The sequence below is a fragment of the Ictidomys tridecemlineatus genome, chromosome 6 (assembly GCF_052094955.1).
Source record: "Ictidomys tridecemlineatus isolate mIctTri1 chromosome 6, mIctTri1.hap1, whole genome shotgun sequence".
Classification (NCBI taxonomy): Eukaryota; Metazoa; Chordata; class Mammalia; order Rodentia; family Sciuridae; genus Ictidomys; species Ictidomys tridecemlineatus.
Genome location: NC_135482.1, coordinates 123,282,784 through 123,306,965, shown reverse-complemented (window position 1 = coordinate 123,306,965; position 24,182 = coordinate 123,282,784). Strand labels below are relative to the sequence as shown.

General features: G+C 35.6%; 1 protein-coding gene across 2 annotated transcripts in view; it reads left to right on the top strand.

Moving 5' to 3' along the window:
• Zmym2 (zinc finger MYM-type containing 2) overlaps positions 1 to 24,182 on the top strand; it is an 80,022-nt gene that overhangs the window by 11,461 nt on the left and 44,379 nt on the right. The window contains exons 4-8 of one of the 2 annotated variants that reach the window (XM_078015709.1): positions 14,634 to 15,135; positions 15,397 to 15,490; positions 19,223 to 19,508; positions 21,055 to 21,220; positions 22,717 to 22,929. In XM_078015709.1, coding sequence (XP_077871835.1) covers positions 14,644 to 15,135; positions 15,397 to 15,490; positions 19,223 to 19,508; positions 21,055 to 21,220; positions 22,717 to 22,929 — 1,251 coding nt within the window. In that variant the 5' untranslated portion in view covers positions 14,634 to 14,643. Of the gene's footprint in view, positions 1 to 14,633; positions 15,491 to 19,222; positions 19,509 to 21,054; positions 21,221 to 22,716; positions 22,930 to 24,182 lie in introns of both variants that reach the window. The other variant, XM_078015708.1, reaches the window with a different exon arrangement.

Sequence of the window (24,182 nt, the reverse complement as noted above, 5' to 3'; positions counted from 1 at the left end):
TAAACACTACATTAGTGCCCTAATGAGGGCAATGAGAATACAGGCCTTTGTCTTTATGGAGCATGCTATCTAATGGGGAATACAGATTACAAATAAGTAAGTATATTACAAGTTAGGTTAAGTGCAGCTGAGGAAATGTGTATGATAATGTAAGAGTGTAATGAGGAGATCAGATTTTATCAGTGATGTGTAGATGGAGTATTTGACACAGATATTTGAGAATGACATTTAAGCTGAGACTTAGAGAAATGAGGAAAGGAGCCTTTCAGACAGAAGAAGTTTAAAGGTCCTGATAATGGGAGGAACTTGGATCCATCAACAATTCAAAAGAAAGAATAGTTTAGCTAAGCTTAATAAAAACAAGGTGAGGAAGAAGAGTGCTGAAAGTGAGCCTGGATTGTAGGTGGGGATCAAATAGAAATCTTAACACTTGGAGAAGAATTATAGGTTTTCTCCTACATACACTGTAAAGCCATGTAGAAAGTGAATGATGTAGTCTAGTATAATTAAAAAAAAAAAGTCTTTTAGATAGTCTGGGGAATATAGAAGGTAATGTCAGTAATCCAGCAGAAAAATGATGGCTCTCCAATGAAAAGAGGTATTAGTAGGAGATGGGTAAAAGTGGATAGTTTCGAGATTTATTTTGGAGGTCAGATAGTACTTGGTGTTGGTGGGCTGAAGTTGAAGAAAGGAGAGGAAATTAAGAATGATCTTCAGATTTTTGGTATGGGGAGCTAGACATATAATTTTCTGAAATGTCAAAAAATGGTATAGGTGAAGATACAGGGGAAGAGATCAAGTTAGTGAAAAAATAGAGGGAATAGGAAGTTTGGAGCTCTGAAATATTTTCAGGTAAATTAAGGAGTTAGGGTTATTTAAGATATTAATATCACTAATACCTGAATAAATTGATTGACTTTTTAGATCGAAAGAGTTTTTTTTACAGATTCTTTCATAACCCTTGTGTGGCTTTTTAGTTAAGTGTACATGAATTATTTGCTTCTAAAGCCTGAGTAGGATTGTTTTAGTTCTCTTTTTTTGGAGGAGGGTGTGGGGGATTGAATTCAGGGCACTCAACCACTCAGCCACATCTCAGCCCTATTTTGTATTTTATTTAGAAACAGGGTCTTACTGAGTTACTTAGTGCCTTGCTGTTGCTGAGGCTGGTTTTGAACTCTCATCATTCTGCCTCAGCCTCTCAGGCTGTTGGGATTATAGGAATGCACTACTGTGCCTGGCTTGTTTTAGTTATCTCTTAAAGATATGTTTTAAAAAAAAGTTTGTGGGGGCTGCTGTTGTAGCTCAGTGGTAGAGTGCTTGCCTGGCCTGTGTGAGGCACTGGGTTTGATCCTCAGCACCACATAAAAATAAATAAATATGTCCACCTACAACTGGAAAAAAGGTTTGTGGCTATATCGTAAGCAGTGTGAGGGCATAATCTGTTTGTACCATTATTAGTCCACTGATCCTTTTCCCCACTGTTCAGAGATTATCATGTTAGTGTTTAGTATTTCAAGTCCTTTTCCCTTCATGTATTAATATGTAGTAATTTTGTGTGTATATGTTTTTTAAATTTTTTTTTAGTTGATGGACATTTATTTAATTAATTTATAAGTGGTGCTGAGAATCAAACATAGTGCCTCACACATGCTGGGCAAGTGCTCTCCACTGAGCTATAACTCCAGCCCCTAGTGTGTAGAATTTAAAACATGTATACCATACATATTTTTATGCAACTTGTTTATTTTTTCCCACTTGTTAGATCAAAGCTGCAAGAAGTATACTTATTTCTTTTGAGTCATGTGCATGTTCTCTAAGGAAGATTCTGAAAGTAGGAATTGCTAAGTCAGTATATGCATATTAATTTTGAATGTTCATCAGTTTTTTCACATTCTTCCCAACACTACATATCATCAAATAGCTAATTTTTTCCTGATTTAATAATGTGTTTTATTAAAATATGTTCACCAATTCTTTGTTATATTTATTACGAAAACATTTTTTCAGTTTGTGTTTTCTATTATGTTAGTGCATTATAATTATACATAATAGTGGGGTTCATTGCAACATTTTCATACATGGATATAACATAATTTGCTCCATTTTATTTCCTTGGTACTTTCCCTTTTCCTCCTCCTTCCCCCATCCCTTTCTTCTACTCTAATGGTCCCTGTTCTATTTGTTTATTTTTCAATTAGTGTATTATACATAAAAGTGGAATTCATTATGATATAGTTATACATATACATAGCATAATTTGGTTGATTTAATTCCTCAGTACCTCTGGTTTTTCATCTTCCTCCCTTCTCAGTTTTCATGTTTTTAAACCTTCCTTATGGTATATGTTTATTATGTTAACATTTTTAATGTAATGGGGAAAATTCATTTCAGTATTCCAAGAAATATAAATAATTATAAGAAATATATAAGACTTTATGGAAGGAAATTATAAAACAGTACCGTAGGGGATACAAGAAAACGTGAGTGAAAGGATATGCATGTGTATGAATGGAAAGGCAGTAATAATGTAAAAACATTAATTTTTTTTCTCCAGATTAATCTAAATTCAGTGAAACCTTGTGAGGAAGACTTACCTTCCCTTTGGCTCATCCACACAGTTCTGTGTCCTAGAGACCAACCTCTGTTCTTTTCTTGGGTATTTATCCAGAGATAGTGTTTATATATTTGTTTATCCATTGTTTTGTACCATGTTGTTTGAATTAAATTTGTATATGAGATTGTTCCATATTCTCTCTCTTTTTTTTTTTAAAGAGTGAGAGAGGAGAGAGAGAGAGAGAGACAGAGAGAGAGAGAGAGAGAGAGAGAGAGAGAGAGAGAATTTTTAATATTTATTTCTTAGTTCTTGGCGGACACAACATCTTTGTTGGTATGTGGTGCTGAGGATCGAACCCGGGCCGCATGCATGGCAGACGAACGCGATACCGCCTGAGCCACATTCCCAGCCCCTTGTTCCATATTCTCATGTTTCAGTTTCTTCATCGTTTCTAAACCTTCATTGTATTTCTTTGTCTTGTCATCATTAATTTTACTAGTTGTTAATAATCACTTAGCTGGTTGAGATGGTGCAAGTCTGTAAGAAGATTGTGAGTTTGAGGCCAGCCTGGGCATATTAGCAAGACTATCTTTAAAACAACAACAAAAAAGAATCATTTAGGTTCTTTAAATCTTTTGATTTCACCCTTTTTTTTTTCTTTGTACTGAGGATTTAACCCAGGGGTGCTTTACCATTTTCAGCCCTTTTATTTTGAAACAGGGTTTTGCTAAGTTGTTGAGGCTGGCTTTGAACTTGCAGTCCTCCTGCCTCAGCCTCCCAAGTAATATTTCTTTTTCTTTTTTTGCTATTATATTTAATTTTTTTTGTTTTGCAGTTGATTATTGTGATATTATGAAATATATGTGTTTGGATCTTTGTTTTCTTGGCATACAGCTCATGGAATCTTCCAAAAGATTTTTTTTTTTTTGGATACACTAAGGAATTGACTAGTGGTTGGAAGTCCCTAGGGGTAGCTTCAGGGTAGTGCTGGTCACTCGAAAGACCAAGGCGTCTGTAGACTTTTCAGCCCCATTCCTCCTCATCTTGAGAGGAGAAAGAGGGATGAAGGTTAAGTTGATCAGCAATGGTCAGTAATTTAATCAGTCACAACTACTTAATGAAGATTTCATAAAACCCCCAAAGGATCTATAGACCTTCTGGGTAGGTAGTTGAATTCTTGGAAGTTCCTAGAGGGTGCCACTCCAGTGCGAGTGTGGAATCTTTGTGCTCTTTCTGCATGCATTGCCCTGTGCAACCCTTCATCTGTATGTTTTGTAATATTCTTTAGAATAAACTGATAAATGTAAGTAAAGTGTTGTCTTGAGATCTGTGAGTTTCTCTAGAAAATTAGTCACACCTGAGGAGGGGATGGTGGCAACTACAATTTATAGCTAGTCAGTCAGATATACAAGTAAGTCAAACCTACAGCTTGTTATTGGCATCTGAAGTGGTGGGTGGCAATCTTGGAGACTGAGTCTCCCCTTGACCTATGAGATCTGATGCTATCTCTGGGTACACAGTACACTGAATCAGAGGGTTGCCGATGGTGTGTGTGGAACCCTGGTTCCACCAGACATTTGGTCACAGATTTTGTGTTGATTGTTAAGTGACAGTATAGGAGAAACAGGTTTCTTTAGTTTTTATTTCATTAACTCAATTATTATGTTTGTAGTATTCCTCCCTCCCCTATATAGTTGTCTTCAGTTTTTGTTTCTTATTTTTTTAAAAAATCCAGTATTATATACTAATATAAAACTTATCATTTTTTGAAATTATGGCATTTTCAGGTAAATGGATAGAACTAGGAAACATCATGCTGAATCCCAAAAAAGCCAGTCCCAAAAAACAAAGTCCAATGTTTTCTCTGATAAGTGAATGCTGATCCATAGTGGTGATAGGAATGATAGAACTTTGGATTGTGCAGAGGGTAGTGAAGGGATGGTTGGGGCTGTGGGGATGGGAAGGATGGTAGAATGAGATATATAGTTTATATAGTATAGTATATATTACCCTGTATGCTATATTATTACACAATTGGTGTAACTGTACCATGTTCAGCCAGAGGAATGAGAAGTTGTGCTTCATTTGTGTACATTGTGTCAAAATGCATTCTACTGTTGCACATAACTAATTAGAACAAATTAAAAAAAAAAATAGAAGGGAGACCAGTAGAATAGAAGAAGGGGATCAGGAGGAGGTGGGGGGGAAGGGGAGGTACTAGGGAATGAAATTGATCAAATTATACTGTTTTATTTTTCACATGTATGAATATATTATAACAAATCCCACTGTTATATATAATTATAATGTGCCAATAAAAAGGGAAAAAGATTTATCATTCATTTTTAGTGCCACATGCCTTGGGAGACTAAAGCAGGAGGATCACAAGTTTGAGGCTAGCCTGGGGAATTTTGAACTAGTATCAAAATAAAAAAGACTGGGAATATAGCTCTGTGTAGAGCATTTATGTAGCATGCTAAAGGCCCCGAGTTTGATTTCTAGTATTGAGTGCATGTGTGCGCACATACACAGTTACCACTTTTAAATGTATGCAGTTCAGCTTCATTAAGTACATTCACAGTGTTTGGCAAAAATCATTGTCTGTTTTCTAGAAATTTTTTGTCACTCCAAAGAAAAACTACTCATTAGACAATCTGTCTCTCCTTTTCCTAGCCCCTGGTAACCTCTATTCTATCTTTGTCTTTATGAATTTGCCTATTATAAGTACCCCATAAGTGAAATCATTTAGTGCTCATCCTTGTATTTCTGGCTTATTTAACTTAGCATAATGTTTTCAAGGTTCCATGTTATATATGTCAGAATTTCATTGATTTTTATGGCTGAGTACTATTTAATTGATACATGGATCACCATCATTTTGTTTTGTTCATTTGTTAATGGAGACTAGGGATTTTCCAATTCTTTGGGGCCAGTGTGAAAAATGCTGCTCTGATCATTGGTTTACAGGTATCCTTTTGAGTCCTTGTTTTCAGTTTTTTTTTTTTTTTTTTTGGTATGTACCTAGGAGTGAAATTGATGGGTTATATATTAATTCATGTATGAGTTTTTTGAACAATTGTTGAAGTGTTTTCCCATAGTATGTATTCATGAATAAGCCTTCTGGTTTCTAGACCTCCAGCTCTTGTTAACCTCCTCCCCTGACTTAGTTTCATGCTGATCCCTGATTTTACTTTATCATTCTGTATCATATTTTTGTTTTCATTCATCTTGAAGTATTTCCTCATTTCCTTTGTGATTTCTTCTCTGGTCCATTTTTTTTTTTAAGAGTTTGTTGTTTAATTTCCATGTATTTGTGAGTTTTCTGGGTTTTTTTTCCCTGCTATTCCATTGTGATTTGAGAAGATACCCAGTATCATTTTGTTCCTTTTAAACTTATGAGGACTTGTTTTGTGGGTAACATATGGTCTATTCTGGTGAATGTACCATGTGCACTTTTTTGGGGAGGGGTACTGGGGATTGAACCCAGGAGAATTTAACAATTTAGCCACATCCCCAGCCCATTTAAATATTTTATTTAGAGACAGGGTCTTGCTGAGTTGCTATGGCCTTGCTAAATTACTGAGGCTGGCTTTGAATGCGGGATCCTCCTTCCTCAGCCTCCTGAGCTGTTGGGATTACAGATGTGCACCACCACGCCCGGCCAATGTGCACTTTTTGAAGAATGTGTATTTTGCTGTTGTAGAGTGCTGAATATATGTCTGTTGTTCAAATCCTATTTCCTTACTGATCTTCTGCCTGGTTGTTTATCTACTATTGAAAGTGTATATTGAGCTGGGTTTGGTGTTGCACATTTATAATCCCAGTGACTCAGGAGGCTGAGGCAGGAGGATCCAGAGTTCAAAGCCAGCCTCTGCAACTTAGGGAGGCCCTAAGCAACTCAGTGTAAACCTTGTTCTCTAAATAAAATAGAAAATAGGGATGGAGCTGTGGCTCAGTGGTTAAGTGCCCCTGAGTTTAATCCCTGGTACCCACCTCCCCCCAAAAAAGTGGCATATTGGAATCTCCAATTATTTTCATAAATTTGTCTATTTCTCCTTTTAATTTTGGTAATTTTTGCTTCCATGTATTTTCAGGCTCAATTCTTAGGTGAATGTCTGTATGTCTAAAATTGTTCTAAAATCTTTGTCTAAAATTGTCTAAAGTCTTCTTGCTGGAATGAATCTTTTATCAACATGTAGTGTTCTTTGTCTCCTATTGTTTTTTTAGTTTAAACTTTTTTTGTCTGATGTTCTCATTTAGTTAATATTTGCATATAACATCCTTTTCATCTTTTATATTTTCAACTTCTTTGGCTTTAAAGTGAATCTCTTGAAGACAATATATGAATATAACATGTTTTTTTAAAATTCAGTGTGCCATCTCTGTTTTATATAGGGGGAGAATTTGCTCTATTTACATTTATGCTAAATATTGATAAGGATGTAGTTGTGTCTCTTTTTTTAATGTCATACTTCTCATTGCCTCTATTACTTGTTAATTTTTTGTTGTTGTTATACCATCTTGGTTCCCCTTCTATGTCTTAAAATTATTTTCTTTAGTGGTTATCATGGGGATTAAAATGATTGTCTTAAACTTATAACAGTATATGTCTTAAATTCATAACAGTATGTTACAAATAATACCAGTTGTATTTGAATAGTATGTATTGCTACACATTTCTTCTTTATTATTGTCACAGATTATATGTTGTGTTCATTAACATAAATTTATAATTTTTTTGTCTTTGCTTCTTAAGTCATTTAGGGGAAAAAAATTATAACCTGAAGGACATTAAAGCTGGCTTTTTAGTTGATCTCTGTAGTTACCTTCACTTGTATCCTTTATTTCTTTTTATAGTATTGAGTTATTATCTGTTATATTTTTTCTTTTTTGGGGGGGGAGTAGGAGTACTCGGAGTTGAACCCAGAATTTTGAGGATGCTAGCAAGCACTCTACTACTGATCTACATCCCCATCCCTTTTTATTTTGAGATAGGGTCTCACTAAGTTGCCTAGGTTGGCCTGGAACTTGTTCACTTAATGCCTCAGCCTCCTGAGTATCTGGGATTACAGGCATGTGCCACCAGTGCGTTTTCTTTTTTTGCTTGGAAGCCTCTCTCTAGTATTTTATATTGGGCAGAACTGTAGGAAATGAACTTCCTCAACTTTTGCTCATCTGGAAATGTCTTAATTTCTCCTTATTTTTGAAGATTATTATTATTATTATTTTTTGCTTGATATAGAATTCTTGGTTTGACAGACTTTTTCTTGTTTGTGATTACTGGAATTTCTCTTCTGTTATTGCTGTGAAGAAGTGGTGACCTGATTTCTGTGTCTGGATGAGAAAATAAAAATTAATAAATGGGTCAAGTCTCAGTAGTAAGTCTTCTGGTGCCACAGGAGAAGTTATTGCTGTCCAGAGAGGTAAAACCAAGAGAAATATCTTCTCTTGACTAATCCAAATGCATAGTACACAAATTTTGGTAAAAGGTTCTCACTGTTAACAGTGGGTCTCACTACATTGCTTAGGGCCTCACTAAGTTGTTGCCTAGGCTGGCCTTAAACTTGGAATCCTCCTGATTCAGCCTCTGGAGTTGCTGTAATTATAGGTATACATCACTGTGCTGGGCTTAATGATGATTTTCTTAAAAGATTTCTTCCCACTATTATTATCATTTTTACTTAGTTGAGTTTTTCTGTTTATTTCATCCCATATGTTGTCATTGTGAATATATCTGTCATTTTTTTTTCTATTAAGTAATCCTTGGTTGTGTGTTGATAACTAAGAATGGATATCTAGGGACTGGGGATATAGCTCAGTTGGTAGAGTGCTTGCCTTGAATGCACAAGGCCCTGAGTTCAATCCCTAGCACCACATACACACACACAAACACACACACAAGAATGGGTATCTACAAGTAGTTTGGATATGCTGAGCCTTAGTTACTATTATTATACTCCTTTGTGGATGATCTCCGTGTTTTTTTTTTTTTGTTGTTTGTTTTTTGTCCCATTATTGGTATCTTGAGGTCTTTGTTAAATAGAAATCATATTATTTCCCAGTAAAGAGTAGGAAACTACTAGAAGTAGTTTCCTCTGTGAATATATGTGTGGCTAGGGTTTTAGGTAGGAGTTAGTTCAGAGCATCAGCACTATGTATAGGTTAATTTATACCCCATATTTATAGGAAGTTAAGTACTAAACTATATATTTGAAATTGTCTTGTTCAAAGTTAGTCTTGTACTTTTCCACATGATTAAATGTCTAGACTTATTTGAGTGGGGTAGGAATCTAGTTTTTCTAGTAGTTTTTGCTCAGTTCTGTTAGTTTAGCTTTCTTAGGTGTACCATCTCCTTTGCAAAGAAAATGCTGTCATGCGGCTGGTTTCTGAACCTATCCAGGATTCTTTTTTGAGCTATTGCCTCATTCCTCTGAAAATTGTTATGTCAGTTTTGATACTGGAGAAGTGAATGTTAACTGTAAGTTCAGTTTATTTGTAATTGGGTCATTTAAGAACTTTTGTTAGTGTATATCCAGGATTTATCTTTTTCAGGCCTTTGAAATCATTTACAACCATCCTTCTGTGCTTTCTCCCTTTCAAAATTTAGGCTCCTGAATTCTCTCTCTCTCTCTTTTTTAATCTTATAGTAAGTAAGTTTAGTTTGGTTGTTCAGTAAGTCTAGTTGGCTTTGGATGGAACCAATTTTATATTTGTCTTCAGTTGACCATTCTGTTAATTTTTACATATTAATTTTAATATTAATATACTTAATATTAAACTATTTCATTAGTTTCCCAGGAAATTCTTTTAGATCCTTGAGACAAAGAATCATAATCTTCACATAATGATGTTTTTCCTTTCAAAATTTTATATTACTCTCCTTTTTGAGTATTTGCATTTGCAAGTACCTCCAGAATAGTGCTGGATGGTAATAATAAAAGAATGTCTTTGGGCTGGGCTGTATAGTTAAGTGGTAGAGAACTTGCCCAGCATGTACAAAGGCCCTGGGTTCTATCCCCAGCATTAAAAAAAAGATAAGGATATTCTTTTGTTTTTGTGGATTTGTGGTTTGTGTGGATCAAACCTAGCACCATACTAGTCAAGTGCTCTGCCACTGTGCTGCATCACTAGCCCTTTTTGTTTTTACTGAGTTATCCAGGCTGGCCTTGAACTTGAGATCCTCCTGCCTAACCCTCCTGAGTAGCTGAGATTATTGGCATGTGCCACCACATCTGTCATACTTGTCTTTTTCTTGAGTTTAATAATAATGCTTTTAGTATTTTCCATTAAATTTGGTATATTCTGGCTTACTAGTTATATATAAGTCTATTCCTACCTTTTTAAGGAATTTTTATTCTTATTAGGAGGGCTAATAAAGGTGTATAAAAATAGAATTTTTAAACTGGGTGCGCTGGCCCACTATAATCCTAGTGGCTCTGGAGGCTGAAGCAAGAGGATCTCAAGTTCAAAGCCAGCAACTCAGTGAGACCTTATCTCTAAATAAAATACAAACTAGGGCTGGGGATGTGGCTCAGTGATTGAGTGCCCCTGATCAATCCCTGATACCGGCTCCCCCCCCCCCCCAATTAAACTAAAATCATAGTGACCCGAACTCTAATATAGTGCCTCAAACATATTGAATAATACTCTTTGCTATACAGAAGAATTCACCTTAGCTTCGTTTGTAATTCTTTTATGGTACCAACAAAGCTTTTAGATAGGCTATGAGAAAGTGATTAATAAATGTTAAGCACTTTGAAGTACTTTCTTTGTGATTTTTGTCTTTGAAGGTTCATAAGCTTTTATCAACAAGTGTTCAGATTTTCTTTTTATAAATATGTCAGTATTTCTGTTTTAACCCTTACCTTTTTGTTGTTATATCATGAGAACATCTTTTGTGTTAATTGATTCTCATTGAAGCAAAATAAAGAACAAGTAAAACTTTGAAAGCACGATGATGATGAAATATTATAAAGAAAATAAAAATTAATTGGAGAGTTACTGAAATTCTGAGGTACAGGCAAAAGTTGCCTGGTGATTATCAGGAGGAGTTAAGTGATTGTTTAGGAGTGTGCTAAGTGGCTTTCACATTCAGTTATCTCTTTGAGTTCTAAGAACAGCCCTGTAAACCATTCTTCCCTCCTGTAGAGAAAATTAAAGCTCAGAGAAGTGATTTGCTCAATGTTAAGTAGGTAATTAGAATTGATTTGAGGTAGAAAAGTGGCTAAGGGCTGGGGAGGAAACTCAGAGTGCTTGCCTAGCATGCTGAAGATCCTGAGTTTGATATCTAGCACCACAAGAAAGAAAAGTGACTAAATATAGTAGATTTTGTGTGGTTAATGATGGTCAACTTTTAATTGGACTTTTTTTTAGGACATACTCTCAATGACATTTAGCAGTGACTAGATTTATTTGCAGTCAAGATTTGATTTTCCTTTCAGAGTTATGTTTTTTGTTTTGTTTTATAATTTTTTAAGTTAGATGGACATGATACCTTTGTTTTATTTATTTATTTTTATGTGGTGCTGAGGATTGGAACCCAGTGCCTCACATGTGTGAGACAAGCACTTTCCAAAGAGCTACAACTCCAGCCCAGTTATGTTGTTTTGAGTATATAATTGTAGAGAATTAACTGTTTGATAAGGAAAGATCTATTCTGTGTCTGTTGTGAGGAGACTAAACTCTCCTAGTAGCCACCAGAGGGTAACATTAGGTCAGTTATAACTTTTCTGTTCCAGAAATTGGTTTATTCTGTTTCAGGCATGCTGAAACACAGAAAGAATTGAAGGATCCAGATAACTTACACAATAAAAGCCTACATGTATCATAATATTTGTAGATTTAGGTTAAGTCTCAGTTTTCTGAAAATGCTGTGTTGGTCTAGATACTTCCTGCCTTATGAAGTAAATGTCAACTACAAGTTTATTATTTTTTAAAACTCTTTTTTGCTAGGTCCTTTGGGCTTGATATTTCTTCCTTTTGAAGCCTGTGTGGTTTGAATATTGATTTGGTTATTGTTTCATTCAGTGGCTACATCTTTTAAATTTAAAAGAGCTGCATTATTGGCTTATATTATTGTTCAATACTTAATTGCATGTTGTGACAATTTAAATCCTGAGCTCTATTCTTCCTGGCTGTGGTCCTGGGGAGCTTTCTTCACTTTTGAGAACTTTTATTTTTGTGGGTGGGGTGGGTACCAGAGATTGAACCCAGGGGTACTTAACCCCTGAGCCGCATCCCCAACCCTTTCTGTATTTTATTTAGAGACAGGGTCTCACCAAGTTGCTTAGGGCCTCGCTAAATTGCTGAAGCTGCTTTGAATTCACATTCCTCCTGCCTCAGCCTACTAAGCTACTGGGATTATAGGTGTTCACCATCACGCTTGGCTCAGTAACCTATTTTAAGCAATACATTATGTTGGCTATGTGTCCTGCTACAGTAAAATGCAAACATTTATTTTAGAATTCTATATTTTGTTTTTGGTGCCAGGATTGAACCCAAGGGTGCTTAACCTCTGAGCCACATACCCAGTTCCTGACCTTTATTTATTTTTTTATTTTTTTTTATTTTGAGACAGGGCCTTGCTAAGTTGCTGAAGCTGGCCTCAAACTTGGTGAACCTACTTCCTCAGCCTCCTGAGCTGTTAGGATTAGAGGGGCTTGCCACCACACCTGGGTGCTCCCACATCTGCCATGTTTTCTGAGGCCAGGAATATTTACTTGTTTTATTTACTAGCTTTTCCCCAGGTACCTAAAATAGTCTGATACATAATAGGTGCTCTGTAAGTCTGTTGAATGTAATTATGAATCAGCTTGTTTGCTGTGGTGAATTGTTCTTTGCTTATTTCTGTGCCTCCTTTCGTCTTTTTCCCCTCCTAGGTTTTTTTTTTTTTTTTGTACCAGAGGCATTTAACCATTTAACCACTGAGCCACATCTCCAACCCTTTTTTGTATTTTATTTAGAGACAGGGTCTCACTGAGTTGCTTAGTGCTTCCCTTTTGCTGGGACTGGCTTTGAATTCAATATCCTCTGGTCTCAGCCTCCCCAGCCACTGGGATTACAGGCATATGCCCAGTTCCCCTCCTAGTTAGTTGTAGCAACATTGGCTTTATTCTTGTTAGTTATCTTTCTCTTACTATAACAAACACTGAGATAAATCAATTTCAAAAGAGAAGCTCATGGTTTTGGAGGTTTCAGTCCATGGTCGGACCATTTTTTGGGGGGAGGTGTCCATGTTGAATGAGGCATATCGAGGTGGGAAAGTGGAGCAGAGAAAGCTGCTCACTTCTTGGTGCCTGAGAGGTGAAAAAAGAGCAAGGAAGGGCCTGTATTCTAGCGTCTCCTTCAAGGGTGTACCCCAATGACTTTAATAGGCTCCATTTTTTTAAAGGTTCCACCACCTCCCAATAGTGCGAGGGACTGGGGACCAAGGCTTCAACACATGGGCTTTGGGGGGCATTCAATATCCGAACAATAGCAATTTTTTTTGCTTGAATCAGGCAACCTTATTCTCTTTTCCTTTTGCAGGAACTTTTTTTTTTTTTTTTTTTGCTTGGTTTTCCCATAGTTCGATTCTTCTTGCTATTTCAGATTTCACTGTAAATGTCATTTGCTTAAAGAGTTGTTTCTCTGATCACCAAACTTCTGTTATCATTTTGCTTTTAAAAATTTTAAATTTAGCGTCGATCCCCAGCATTATTAGAAAAGAAAAAAGGTTGCTTAAAAATTTGTGATAAATTATGTGGTCCAAAAAGTAGGAAAAATGCTATGACATTCAGTTAACAATTTTTAATACCTCGTCGTCTATTAGTCAGAGATTTCAAATTTTCAGAAAGATTGTTCTGTGCATTTACATGGGAGCTAGGGAATACAAGAAAAAGGATTTAAAAGAAGATGATGAGGTAAGGGAAGTGAGGAATTAGATCATATTTTATTCATTGGATAAATGGGATAGATGTGTATTGAAAGATTATTTTTATTGTTAGTTTTTGGTTGTTTTCCCGGTCTAATTTGTAGAATGATTTACCTACATTTTCAATAATAAGTTGATATAGAGTAAATGTGTACCCTGGAAAGGAGATAGTAGTGGTAGGACTTAACACATGGTTACAGAAAATTAGATAGTTTGTCTTGTTTTCCTGTAGAAGTTGACACGTAAGCTATATGAAATGGCTAATTGAGAAGATCACAGAATGGATCATTCTGTGAGCATTTTCACTTATAAAGAAGATAAGTGAGGGGCTGGGGTTGTGACTCAGTGGTAGAGCACTCACTTAGCATGGTGAAGCACTGGGTTCGCTCCTCAGCACCACATAATGATAAATAAATAAAAGTATTGTTTAAAAAAAAAGATAAATCAGGTGTGGTGGTGCATGCCTATAATCCCAACTACTTAGTAGGGTGAGGCAAAGGATCAAATATTCAAGGCCAGCCTTGTCAATTTAATGAGACCTTGTCCCCAAATTTAAAAAGGGCTGGATATAGTAAATAGAGTCCTCTTGGGTTCAGTCTCCAGACTGAGGCTGGCGGGGGAGGGGGGGCAAGTACTTTTAAAAAATGGTTTTAGAGCCAGGTATGGTGGGCACTCCTGTAATCCCAGGTAGTTCAGGAAGTTGAGGCAGGAGGATTTCGAGTTCAAAGCTAGACTGAGCAAAAGTGATGCTCTATGCAACTCAGTGAGACCCTGTCTCTAAAATACAAAATAGGGCTGAGGATGTGTTTCAGTGGTAGAAGTGTTTTTAAGTTCAATCCCCAGTATTTCCTTCCCACCAAAACAAAGAAAGAAAAAAGATTTCCTGCTGGGCATGGTGACACTCTTGTAATCCCAATGGGGAGAGCCTCAGCAATTTAGTGAGACTCTGTTTCAAAATAAAATCTAAAAAAGGGCTGGGAATGTGGCTCAGTGGTTAAATGCTCCCTGTATTCAATCCTTGGTACCCTACCCCAAAAAGAGGGATGTAGCTCATTGTTAATGTACCACTGGGTTCACCTCAGTAATTCCTCTGCCCCCCTCCAAAAAATTGGTTTTAGTTTAATAACATAAGGTCACAGTCTGATGTTTTTATTATTTTTCCAACAGGTTCTTTGGCATGGACACAAGTTCAGTGGGAGCATTAGAACTGACTGAGCAGACTCCTGTTTTATTGGGAAGTACGGCCATGGCAACTGGTCTCACAAATGTAGGAAATTCATTTAGTGGTCCACCCAATCCTTTAGTGTCTAGATCTAATAAATTTCAAAACTCATCAGTGGAAGACGATGATGATGTTGTTTTTATTGAACCTGTACAACCTCCCCCACCTTCTGCACCAGTGGTAACTGATCAAAGAAACATAACATTTACTTCATCAAAAAATGAAGAATTACAAGGAAATGATTCCAAAATTATTTCTTCCTCAAAAGAGTTGGCTTCTCAGAAGGGAAGTGTAAGTGAGACAATTGTCATTGATGACGAAGAGGACATGGAAACAAATCAAGGGCAAGAAAAAAATTCCTCCAATTTTATAGAACGGAGACCTTCTGAGACTAAAAATAGAACCAATGATGTGGATTTCTCTACTTCCAGTTTTTCAAGAAGTAAGGTAAATTCAGGAATGGGTAATAGTGGTATCACCACAGAACCTGACTCTGAAATTCAGATTGCTAATGTTACCACCTTAGAAACAGGTGTAAGCTCTGTGAATGATGGCCAATTAGAAAATACTGACGGGAGAGATATGAACTTAATGATTACACATGTAACATCACTGCAGAATACCAACTTGGGAGATGTCTCTAACGGACTGCAGACAAGTAATTTTGGTGTTAATATACAAACATACACCCCATCTTTAACTTCACAGACCAAGACTGGAGTAGGACCTTTTAATCCTGGTAGAATGAATGTGGCAGGAGATGTATTTCAGAATGGAGAATCTGCAACTCATCATAATCCTGGTAAGCAGTGAGTGATATTCTACCTCATGTAAATGAATTCAAATTTTTGTCTAATTCTTTTTTTATTATTGTAATTGGTACTACCTTGTTTAGATTCTTCATGTAAAATATGTTAATTCTGTTCTTTTAAGTTTGAAATTTTAACTAATAAGAGTTGTAAAACCATGTCAAGTATTTTTTTGCAGATTAGAAAATTAATCATAGTTATTTATGCTTAAAAGATTATAATACCCTTTGCCTTTGGCATCTTACTATGTATTATTTGCTAGTAATTTTGTTATGTATTATTTGCTAATAATTTTTACTAATGACTTAATATGTAAAATTAGGCAACAGAAGGATTAATAACACCCTTAAAGAACAATTGTGTAATAAATTGCATTTAGATTTGGTTCTATTTTCTCTGTGTTTTTATTATTCATGTTTTTTAAAGATTTGGCTAAAGTTTTATTTCCTGTCTTAACTTTTGGAGAAAGTCAAACACACATCCTCCTTCTCATTAATTTTTTTAAACCATTGTTAAGGGGCTATTGACTGCACATATTTATACAACTTGATTAGTCCTTATATTTATTTTTGACTGCCTAATTTTAACTTTAATTAGTATTTTGCTAATTATTTTCATTTTTGAAGGCTGGCAGATTTTTTTGTTGTTGGTACCAGAAATTGAACTTAGGGGTGTTTTACCACTGAGCCACATCTCTAGCCCTTTTTTATTTTTTTTATTTTTTATTTTTTTTAGAGAGAGAGAGAGAGAGAGAGAGAGGGGGGGGGGGAGGGGGAGGGAGGGAGGGGAGAGAGAGAGAGAATTTTTTTTAATATTTATATTTTAGTTCTCGGTGGACACAACATCTTTGTATGTGGTGCTGAGGATCGAACCCGGGCCGCACGCATGCCAGACGAACGCGCTACCGCTTGAGCCACATCCCCAGCCCCCTTTTTAATTTTTTTTAAAGGCAGGGTCTTGTTAAGTTGCTTAGGGCCTTGCTAAGTTGCTGAGACTGGCTTTGAACTTGTGATCCAACTTCCTCAGCCTCCCAGTAGTTACAGGTGTGTGCAACCATGCCCAGCAAGAATATTCTTATACATGTATCTTGGGATATTTCTTTCTTTAGGAATATTGTTGGGTAAAAGGGACCAATATCATCATAAGGATTGTATTCATGGGTTGGGGTTGTGGCTCAGACATAGAGTACTTGCCTGGCACATGTGAGGCACTGGGTTCTATCCTCAGCACCACTAAATAAATAAAATACATAAAGAAACAGATAAATAAAATAAAGGTATTGTGTCCATCTACAACTAAAATTATGTTTAAAAGAAAAACAGAATTGTGTTCCTATTTACTCAAACTCATTTTTTCTTTCTCCCTTGGTACCAGGGATTGAACCCAAGGGTGCTTTACTACTGACCACATCCCTAGCCCTTTTTATTCTTTATTTAGAGATAGGGTCTCAGTAAGTTGCTTAGAGCCTCACTAAGTTGCTGAGGTGGCTTTGAACCTCAGCCTCCTGAGCCTCTGGGATTACAGGTGTGCGCCACTGTGCCCAGCATTGCTCAAACTCTTATATAAGGAAATACTCATGAGAAAAATGTATACAAACATATATTTCTTGCTCTTGCATTTATAGGCTGTTTTTATTCCTAATAGAGAATAATAAATTAAGAGTTATAAAATCTTTGCTATTTGTACTGATTCTTGGACAAATTGTGACTTGGAAATTTATCTGCTATTCCCTTTTGTCTCTGTGTGGAATGGAGGGATTAGACAAAGATTATGTCCTTTTTTTTTTTTTTTAAAGAGAGAGGCGGGGCGCGGGGAGAGAGAGAGAGAGAGAGAGAGAGAGTTTTATTTATTTATTTTAGTTTTTTTCGGCGGACACAACATCTCTTGTTTGTACGTGGTGCTGAGGATCGAACCTGGGCCGCACGCATGCCAGGCGAGCGTGCTACCGCTTGAGCCACATCCCCAGCCCTCCCTTCTTTTTTAAAAATTGTTTTTTATTGCTGGAGGAGGTGAAAATGTGAAAGTAGGGGAGATGTAAAGGCTAAAATGTAGATAAAGGAAGCCATTTTATTATTTATACAGGGCTTACAGCTAAACTGAAAAAACCGAAAATGCCATTTTTTTCCAAAATCAAGGGAGTAGATACCCTTAAGTTTAAATAAACTTTTTAAGGTATGTATTAAAAGATAAGCGTGCAAAATTCCAGCATGCACTAAAGCGTAATTTTTGATTGAAGGCCTTGTTTTCTCTGTAAACATGGAATTCCCTGTTCTTTTATTGCTTGTTTTTCTTCTGTTGATGAGTACTTTTGCCTGTTTGTTAAAACTAGTCAGTTACCTTGATTGTAGCAAGATAGTCTTGGGATTCCAGAATGTACTTGTTTACTCTGAATAAAAGTGTTTTTTCTGGGGGGGAGGGTTGTTGTAGACTTAAAATCTGAATGGCAGTGTGTAGTCGCTTGAAACTATTAGGTTGATGGAATGGATTGGAGTGTCTTCAAGCTCTTTTTATGTTTGTATTTCTTATGAAAGTACAGCTTTTATGTATGTATGGAAGTTCAAAATTTAGAAAGAATGAGAAGGGAAGAATTTGAGAGATCAAAATAGTAGCAATTAGAATTGATAGCTTGACACTTTCGAACTGAAGATAGGTTATAGTATTGGTTGTGTTATGACAGGGATTTGGAACAGGACCTAGTGTGGCAAGCTGGAGACTTCCTTCAGAGTACTAAAGAAGGTTACCACAAAAGAGAAAATTGAATACTTTTTAATGAATTGGCTAATTCATTCATCTAGTATTATTAGTTGCACATAACTCAGTTCTCTGTTGAACCTTTGCAGTTGTAATTTGTTGTTGGATTGGTTATTATACATAAGCTTAACTCCAAAATTTCTGTGTTAATCCTCTAACTTCTGAGATTTTGTGGTATATTTAGAGGTCATGAAACTAAATGTGTGGCAAAACTGTTCTTATAAAGATGTTTGGAAACTGGGTGTGTTGGTGCACAGTTGTAATCCCAGCACTTGGAAGGCTGAGGTGGATCGCTTGGGGCCAGGCGATCAAGTCAAGGCCTGCCCCCATCTCAAAAGAAATGTTTGAAAATAATTATATAAGCCTTGTCAGACCTGTATTTCATTTGTTAAAGGTCCTGTTTGATTAAAATTTCATTATATTTTCTTTATTTAAAGTAACATTCCACAAATACATGAATACTTCCTGCCTAATAACTAATGAATATTTGTTTTAGTGCTTCCTGTATGCTGGTCATTATGCTTTATTTCATGTATTATCTCTTTTACTATTTACCGTTTGTATGAGGTTGGTACCATTTCCATTTTAGAGAAGAGTGAGACATAATTTAACTAGCATAACAATTTTACAAGTAATGGAGCTGGAATATAAACTAGTCTTTTGTAAATGACAAAAATTATTATATTTTTTAGCATTTACATCATGTTTTGAAATATGTGTACATTGTGGAGTGGTGAAGTTGAACTAATTAAAGAACATGTTACCTAACATATACTTTGTTGTTGTTGAAACACTTAAAATTACCAGCAGTTTTCAAGAATACTAAACATTGTTGGTAAGAGTCAGACTTGATGGTTGCTACATTAACATTTAAACTTGTATACAATAGGAAGTCAAAACTATTTTTCTGATATAAATTTCAATATGTATAAACACCTATTTTATTAATCATCCTTGTGCATTTTGTTTTTCAGATTCTTGGATCTCCCAGTCAGCATCATTTCCCCGTAATCAGAAACAACCAGGGGTGGATTCTTTATCACCAGTGGCCTCACTTCCTAAACAGATTTTTCAGCCTTCTGCCCAACAGCAACCCACTAAACCAGTTAAAGTTACTTGTGCAAACTGCAAAAAACCTTTACAGAAGGGACAGACAGCTTATCAACGAAAAGGATCAGCTCATCTCTTTTGTTCGACTACCTGCCTTTCTTCCTTCTCCCACAAGCCTGCTCCAAAGAAACTCTGTGTTATGTGTAAAAAGTAAGGTTTATCTTTAAGTACAATTCCATGTGGTTGAATATTGGTGGTGTAAAATTTTAAGAAAATTTTCAGTGAGAGTCTTGAAGGTGAATTGCTATGTTTTAAGAATTGGTAAGCTACTTTGAATCTTAAATCAAGCTCAGATTTGTAACAGCTTTGGAAATTTCTCCATCAAGCTCAGGTGGCTTATAAATACAGTTTATTACTTGGACTCCTGGAATTTGTAAACATACATGGTTATTTACATTATTTTAAAATTTTTGTGTGTTTGGTTTTGTACTGGGGATCAAACCTAGGGCCTCACCCAGGCTAAGTAAGTACTCTGCCATTGAATACATTATTAATTATAAGAATTTAGCTCTTTTTGGCAGATAAAAATGTTAAGCAAGCTGTTGTGCAGTGGTGCATGTCTATAATCCCAGTGAAGCTGAGGCAGGATGATCAAAATTTCAAGTCCAATCATAGCAACTTAAGGCCCTAAGCAATTTAATGAAATCCTGTCTCAAAAAACAAAAGGGCTAGGGATATGGCTTATTGGTAAAGTACCTCTGGATTTAATCCCCAGTACCCTGCTTCCCCCCAAAAAATAAAAAAAAAAAGCTAAACATGTGAATAGTTCTGTATTAAAATGGGTCAAATTTTATAGTATCTTTAGATTGAGATTAATAAAAATCTATAAGCCTTTGGGTTTTATATGTGTTTCTTTTGAACACATTAATCATTATAGTTTTTGGATTCAGGTGCTAGATTTTTGTTAGCCTAGGAAAGACAGGATCCTCTCCTCCCTTTTTGAACTAGCTTTACTAATTAAAAATAACTGGAATATGGTATATTATATACAAGGTAAAGCCACATTGACATTTCTTGGTGCAGCCTAAGACTGTGACACTATTTTTAGATCTTGGAACTCTGGAAAAGGGTTTAGTGCTCAGTACATGTTTAATAACTTCAAATATGGAAACAATTAATTTATAGTTTTTGTATTTCTTTATAGTAGTAGGTTTAAATACTACAGTGGAGGGTTTTGGAATTCAGATTTTCCTTCTTTTAAAGGAAGGTTCATCGATAATGTTATTTCCTAATATTTCTAATTGCAGTGGGAGAGCAATGTAGAATGGTGGATAACATTATTTGGAGAATGGGGTAGTGCATTTAAGCAAAAAAGACTGTAGTTACTTCTCTTGAATATATGTCATTCCTGTCTCATGTTTTCTCCTTACCCAAGGGAGGAGAATTCAATAAGTATATATAAACTTAAGTCTCAGTAAATAAGTCCTTGACATTAATTCCATGTAATTAATAGCCCCTTTTATTATTTCCAATATCTAAAAGCCTTGCTACTAAATTTGGAGAAAATTGCACAGTAGCAAGAATTTAATACTATAAGATGTTTTCACTTTTCAAATTTTATTGCCAAGAATTTCTAAGTAGTAAAAGTGATTTCCTGGATACAAAAGTTGTTTGATTTCTGTGATTCAATCTATGGAAATGAAAACATCAGTTTTCTAATGGAATTTGGCTTTAAGTTGTACCTTTTATTTTTCAGAGATATAACTACGATGAAAGGAACCATTGTTGCTCAAGTAGATTCAAGTGAGTCCTTCCAGGAATTCTGTAGTACATCTTGTTTGTCTCTTTATGAAGACAAACAGAATCCTACTAAAGGAACTCTAAATAAATCAAGATGTACAATCTGTGGTAAATTAACAGAGGTTTGTATTTTTATACTTTATACTTTAGCTGGGACTATTTTAAACTCTACTAGCTATTACATAGCTTTTAAAAAATCAAATGTATATTTCCTTGAGATTGAGTATATTATCTAAGAATCCCATTCTTCAATAAGGTGCTGACTTTGGAAAAATTATGTTGTCTATTTTTTTTCCTGAGGTTGGGAGCAGTCACAGACAAAAATAAATATTGTGGTTGATTTTTTTTTTTTTTTTTGATCTAGTAACATGTTTAGTTAAACAAATTGTCTGACTATACAGGAAAGACAGTAAATACTTTTGCTGGGAAGTAAAAATGGAAGAATATTTTCTGTGTTTTGATACTGGTTTCACTATTGCCCAGGCTGGTCTTGAGCTTGAGCTCAAGGAATCCTCCAACTCAGATTCCTAAATAACTGGGATTAAAGTGTGTGCCCTCTTCCCCAACTGGAAGGAAATATTTTTTGGTAAATTAATATTGTTAATTATGATACTAAATAAAAAGAAAACTGTGGATACATTTCTCATTTGAATTATTCATAATAATTGGTTCTCTCTCTCCTTCCTTTTTTAGAGCAATTCTTTTGGAGTCACTTGAAATTTCCTAGTATGTTTGTTAGTATCAACACTATCCAATCTTGGTTATTTTCTGTTATTTTAATATACATCTAGAAAAGTTCATAGTGATGTTACTGGTGGGATTTCTCTTTTTCAGTGCTATATATGTGTTCGTGGGCATGTAAAAATAGTTTTAAAGAAATGCATTTTATTTTTCCTTTTCCCCAAACAAGCCTTATTGGGTCATCTTTTTTTCTGTTGGATCATCTTATTATTTAGTTACTTGAACACGAGTATGCTTTTTTGGGGCGGGAAAGGGTACTGGGGATTGAACTCAGAGGCATTCCACCACTGAACCACATCCTCAGCCCTATTTTGTATTTTATTTAGAGACAGAGTCTCACTGAGTTGCTTAGTGCCTCACCAAGGCTGAGGCTGGCTTTGAACTTTTGATCTTCCCATTTCAGGCCTCCTGTGTCCCTGGGATTACAGGCATGTGCCACTGTGCCTGCCTATGAGTTTGTTTGTTTGTTTGTTTATTTTTTGAGGAGGAAGAAATTTTTATTTGGCATTCACAGTTTTCAGAGACCTCAGTCTGCTAAAAACATTCAACATGAGGACTATAGGCAACAAAACTGTACTGTATTTGTAATTCCTGCTAAATTAATACATTTTAGTTGCTCTTGCCACACAAACACAAACAAAATGGATGATAATGTAAGATAAGGGACATTAATTTGCTGCACTACAGTCATCATTTTATTGGCATTTAATTGTGGCCTGAGCATAGTGAATCCCTTCTAAAGACTACCATAGAGAATTGGGAGTTGGGGGGTGCAAATTAAATTTTCAGGGTAGGAACCTGACAAACACTGCTCCAGGAACATGACCAAGGTTTACGAGTTTGTTTTTTAAAATTCTGTTTATTGTTTTTCTTTCAGATTCGCCATGAAGTTAGCTTTAAAAATATGACTCATAAACTGTGCAGTGACCACTGCTTTAATAGATACAGAATGGCCAATGGTCTAATAATGAATTGCTGTGAACAGTGTGGAGAATATTTGCCCAGTAAAGGTGCTGGAAATAATGTTCTGGTGATTGATGGTCAGCAGAAAAGATTTTGCTGTCAAAGTTGTGTCAGTGAATACAAACAGGTAATTCATATACTATTAAAAATTAGGTATTCATTGTAATGTATTGAAAGTGCTATAGTGTCGTTACATTTGTTAACCAGATATGTCTTGGAATCTCACTTAATTCCACTATTGTGTCATCATATGATGACAGTCTGCCTCAAATTGATGCCCCAAATACAAATAGATTATTATAAATAAACTTATGATAAATTGTAAATGTTAGTATGATTACTCTTCTTAAAAAAAAAAAAAGGTTTTTTGGCTGTCAATAGACTTTTATCTATCTGTCTATCTGCATGTGGTGCTAAGACTTGAACCAGTGCCTCAAACATGTAGGCAAGCCCTCTACCATTGAGCTACAACTCAAATCAGCAGTATGATTACTCTTTTTAAATTTTCTGCAGTACTGGTGATTGAACCCAGGGATGCTCTACCACTGAGCTATAGCCCCAGCCAGCTCTTTTAGTTTTTATTTTGACGCAGGGTCTCAACATATTGCCCAGGCTGGCCTGGAACTTGGTATACTCCTGCTTCAGTCTTCTGAGAACCTATAATTACAGGGTGTACTATCATGCTGGGTTTCTCTTTTGAATTTCTTTTGTGGAGTTGGAAAGAGGTTAGAACTATGAATTTTGAAATTGTTAAAGCTTAGTATAGGAATGATTATCTTGTTTTTACTTGAATATTAAAGTCTTTAGTTTATTTTTGAATTTGTGTGTGTATATGTATGTGTGTGGGGGGGGGTTAAAAGTAAAATGTACATAAAAAGATATACTCCAGAGAAATTTAGATTTCAATTTTATTTTCTCCTCTTGGTTCCTGTGCTTCTTTTCTAAATATTTTTTTTTTTTTTTTAAAGAGAGAGTGAGAGAGAGAGGGGGACAGAGAGAGAGAGAGAGAATTTTAACATTTATTTATTTTTTCTTAGTTCTTGGCGGACACAACATCTTTGTTGGTATGTGGTGCTGCTGAGGATCGAACCCGGGCCGCACGCATGCTAGGCGAGCGCGCTACCGCTTGAGCCACATCCCCAGCCCCCTTTTCTAAATATTTTTAATTTAATGTTATGTTTCTTACTTTTTTCTTTAAAAATTAAGGAAATATATAATTCATTGTTAGAATATTCATTGTTAGAATATTTCTATTGTAGAAAAGATAACTTAGTATATATATATTCTCGGCTTCCATTTTTCACTTCATAGTGTTATCTTGGCAATCAATTACTATCAATAACATAGGTAGTTCTTCCTCATTCTTTTTTATAGCAGCAT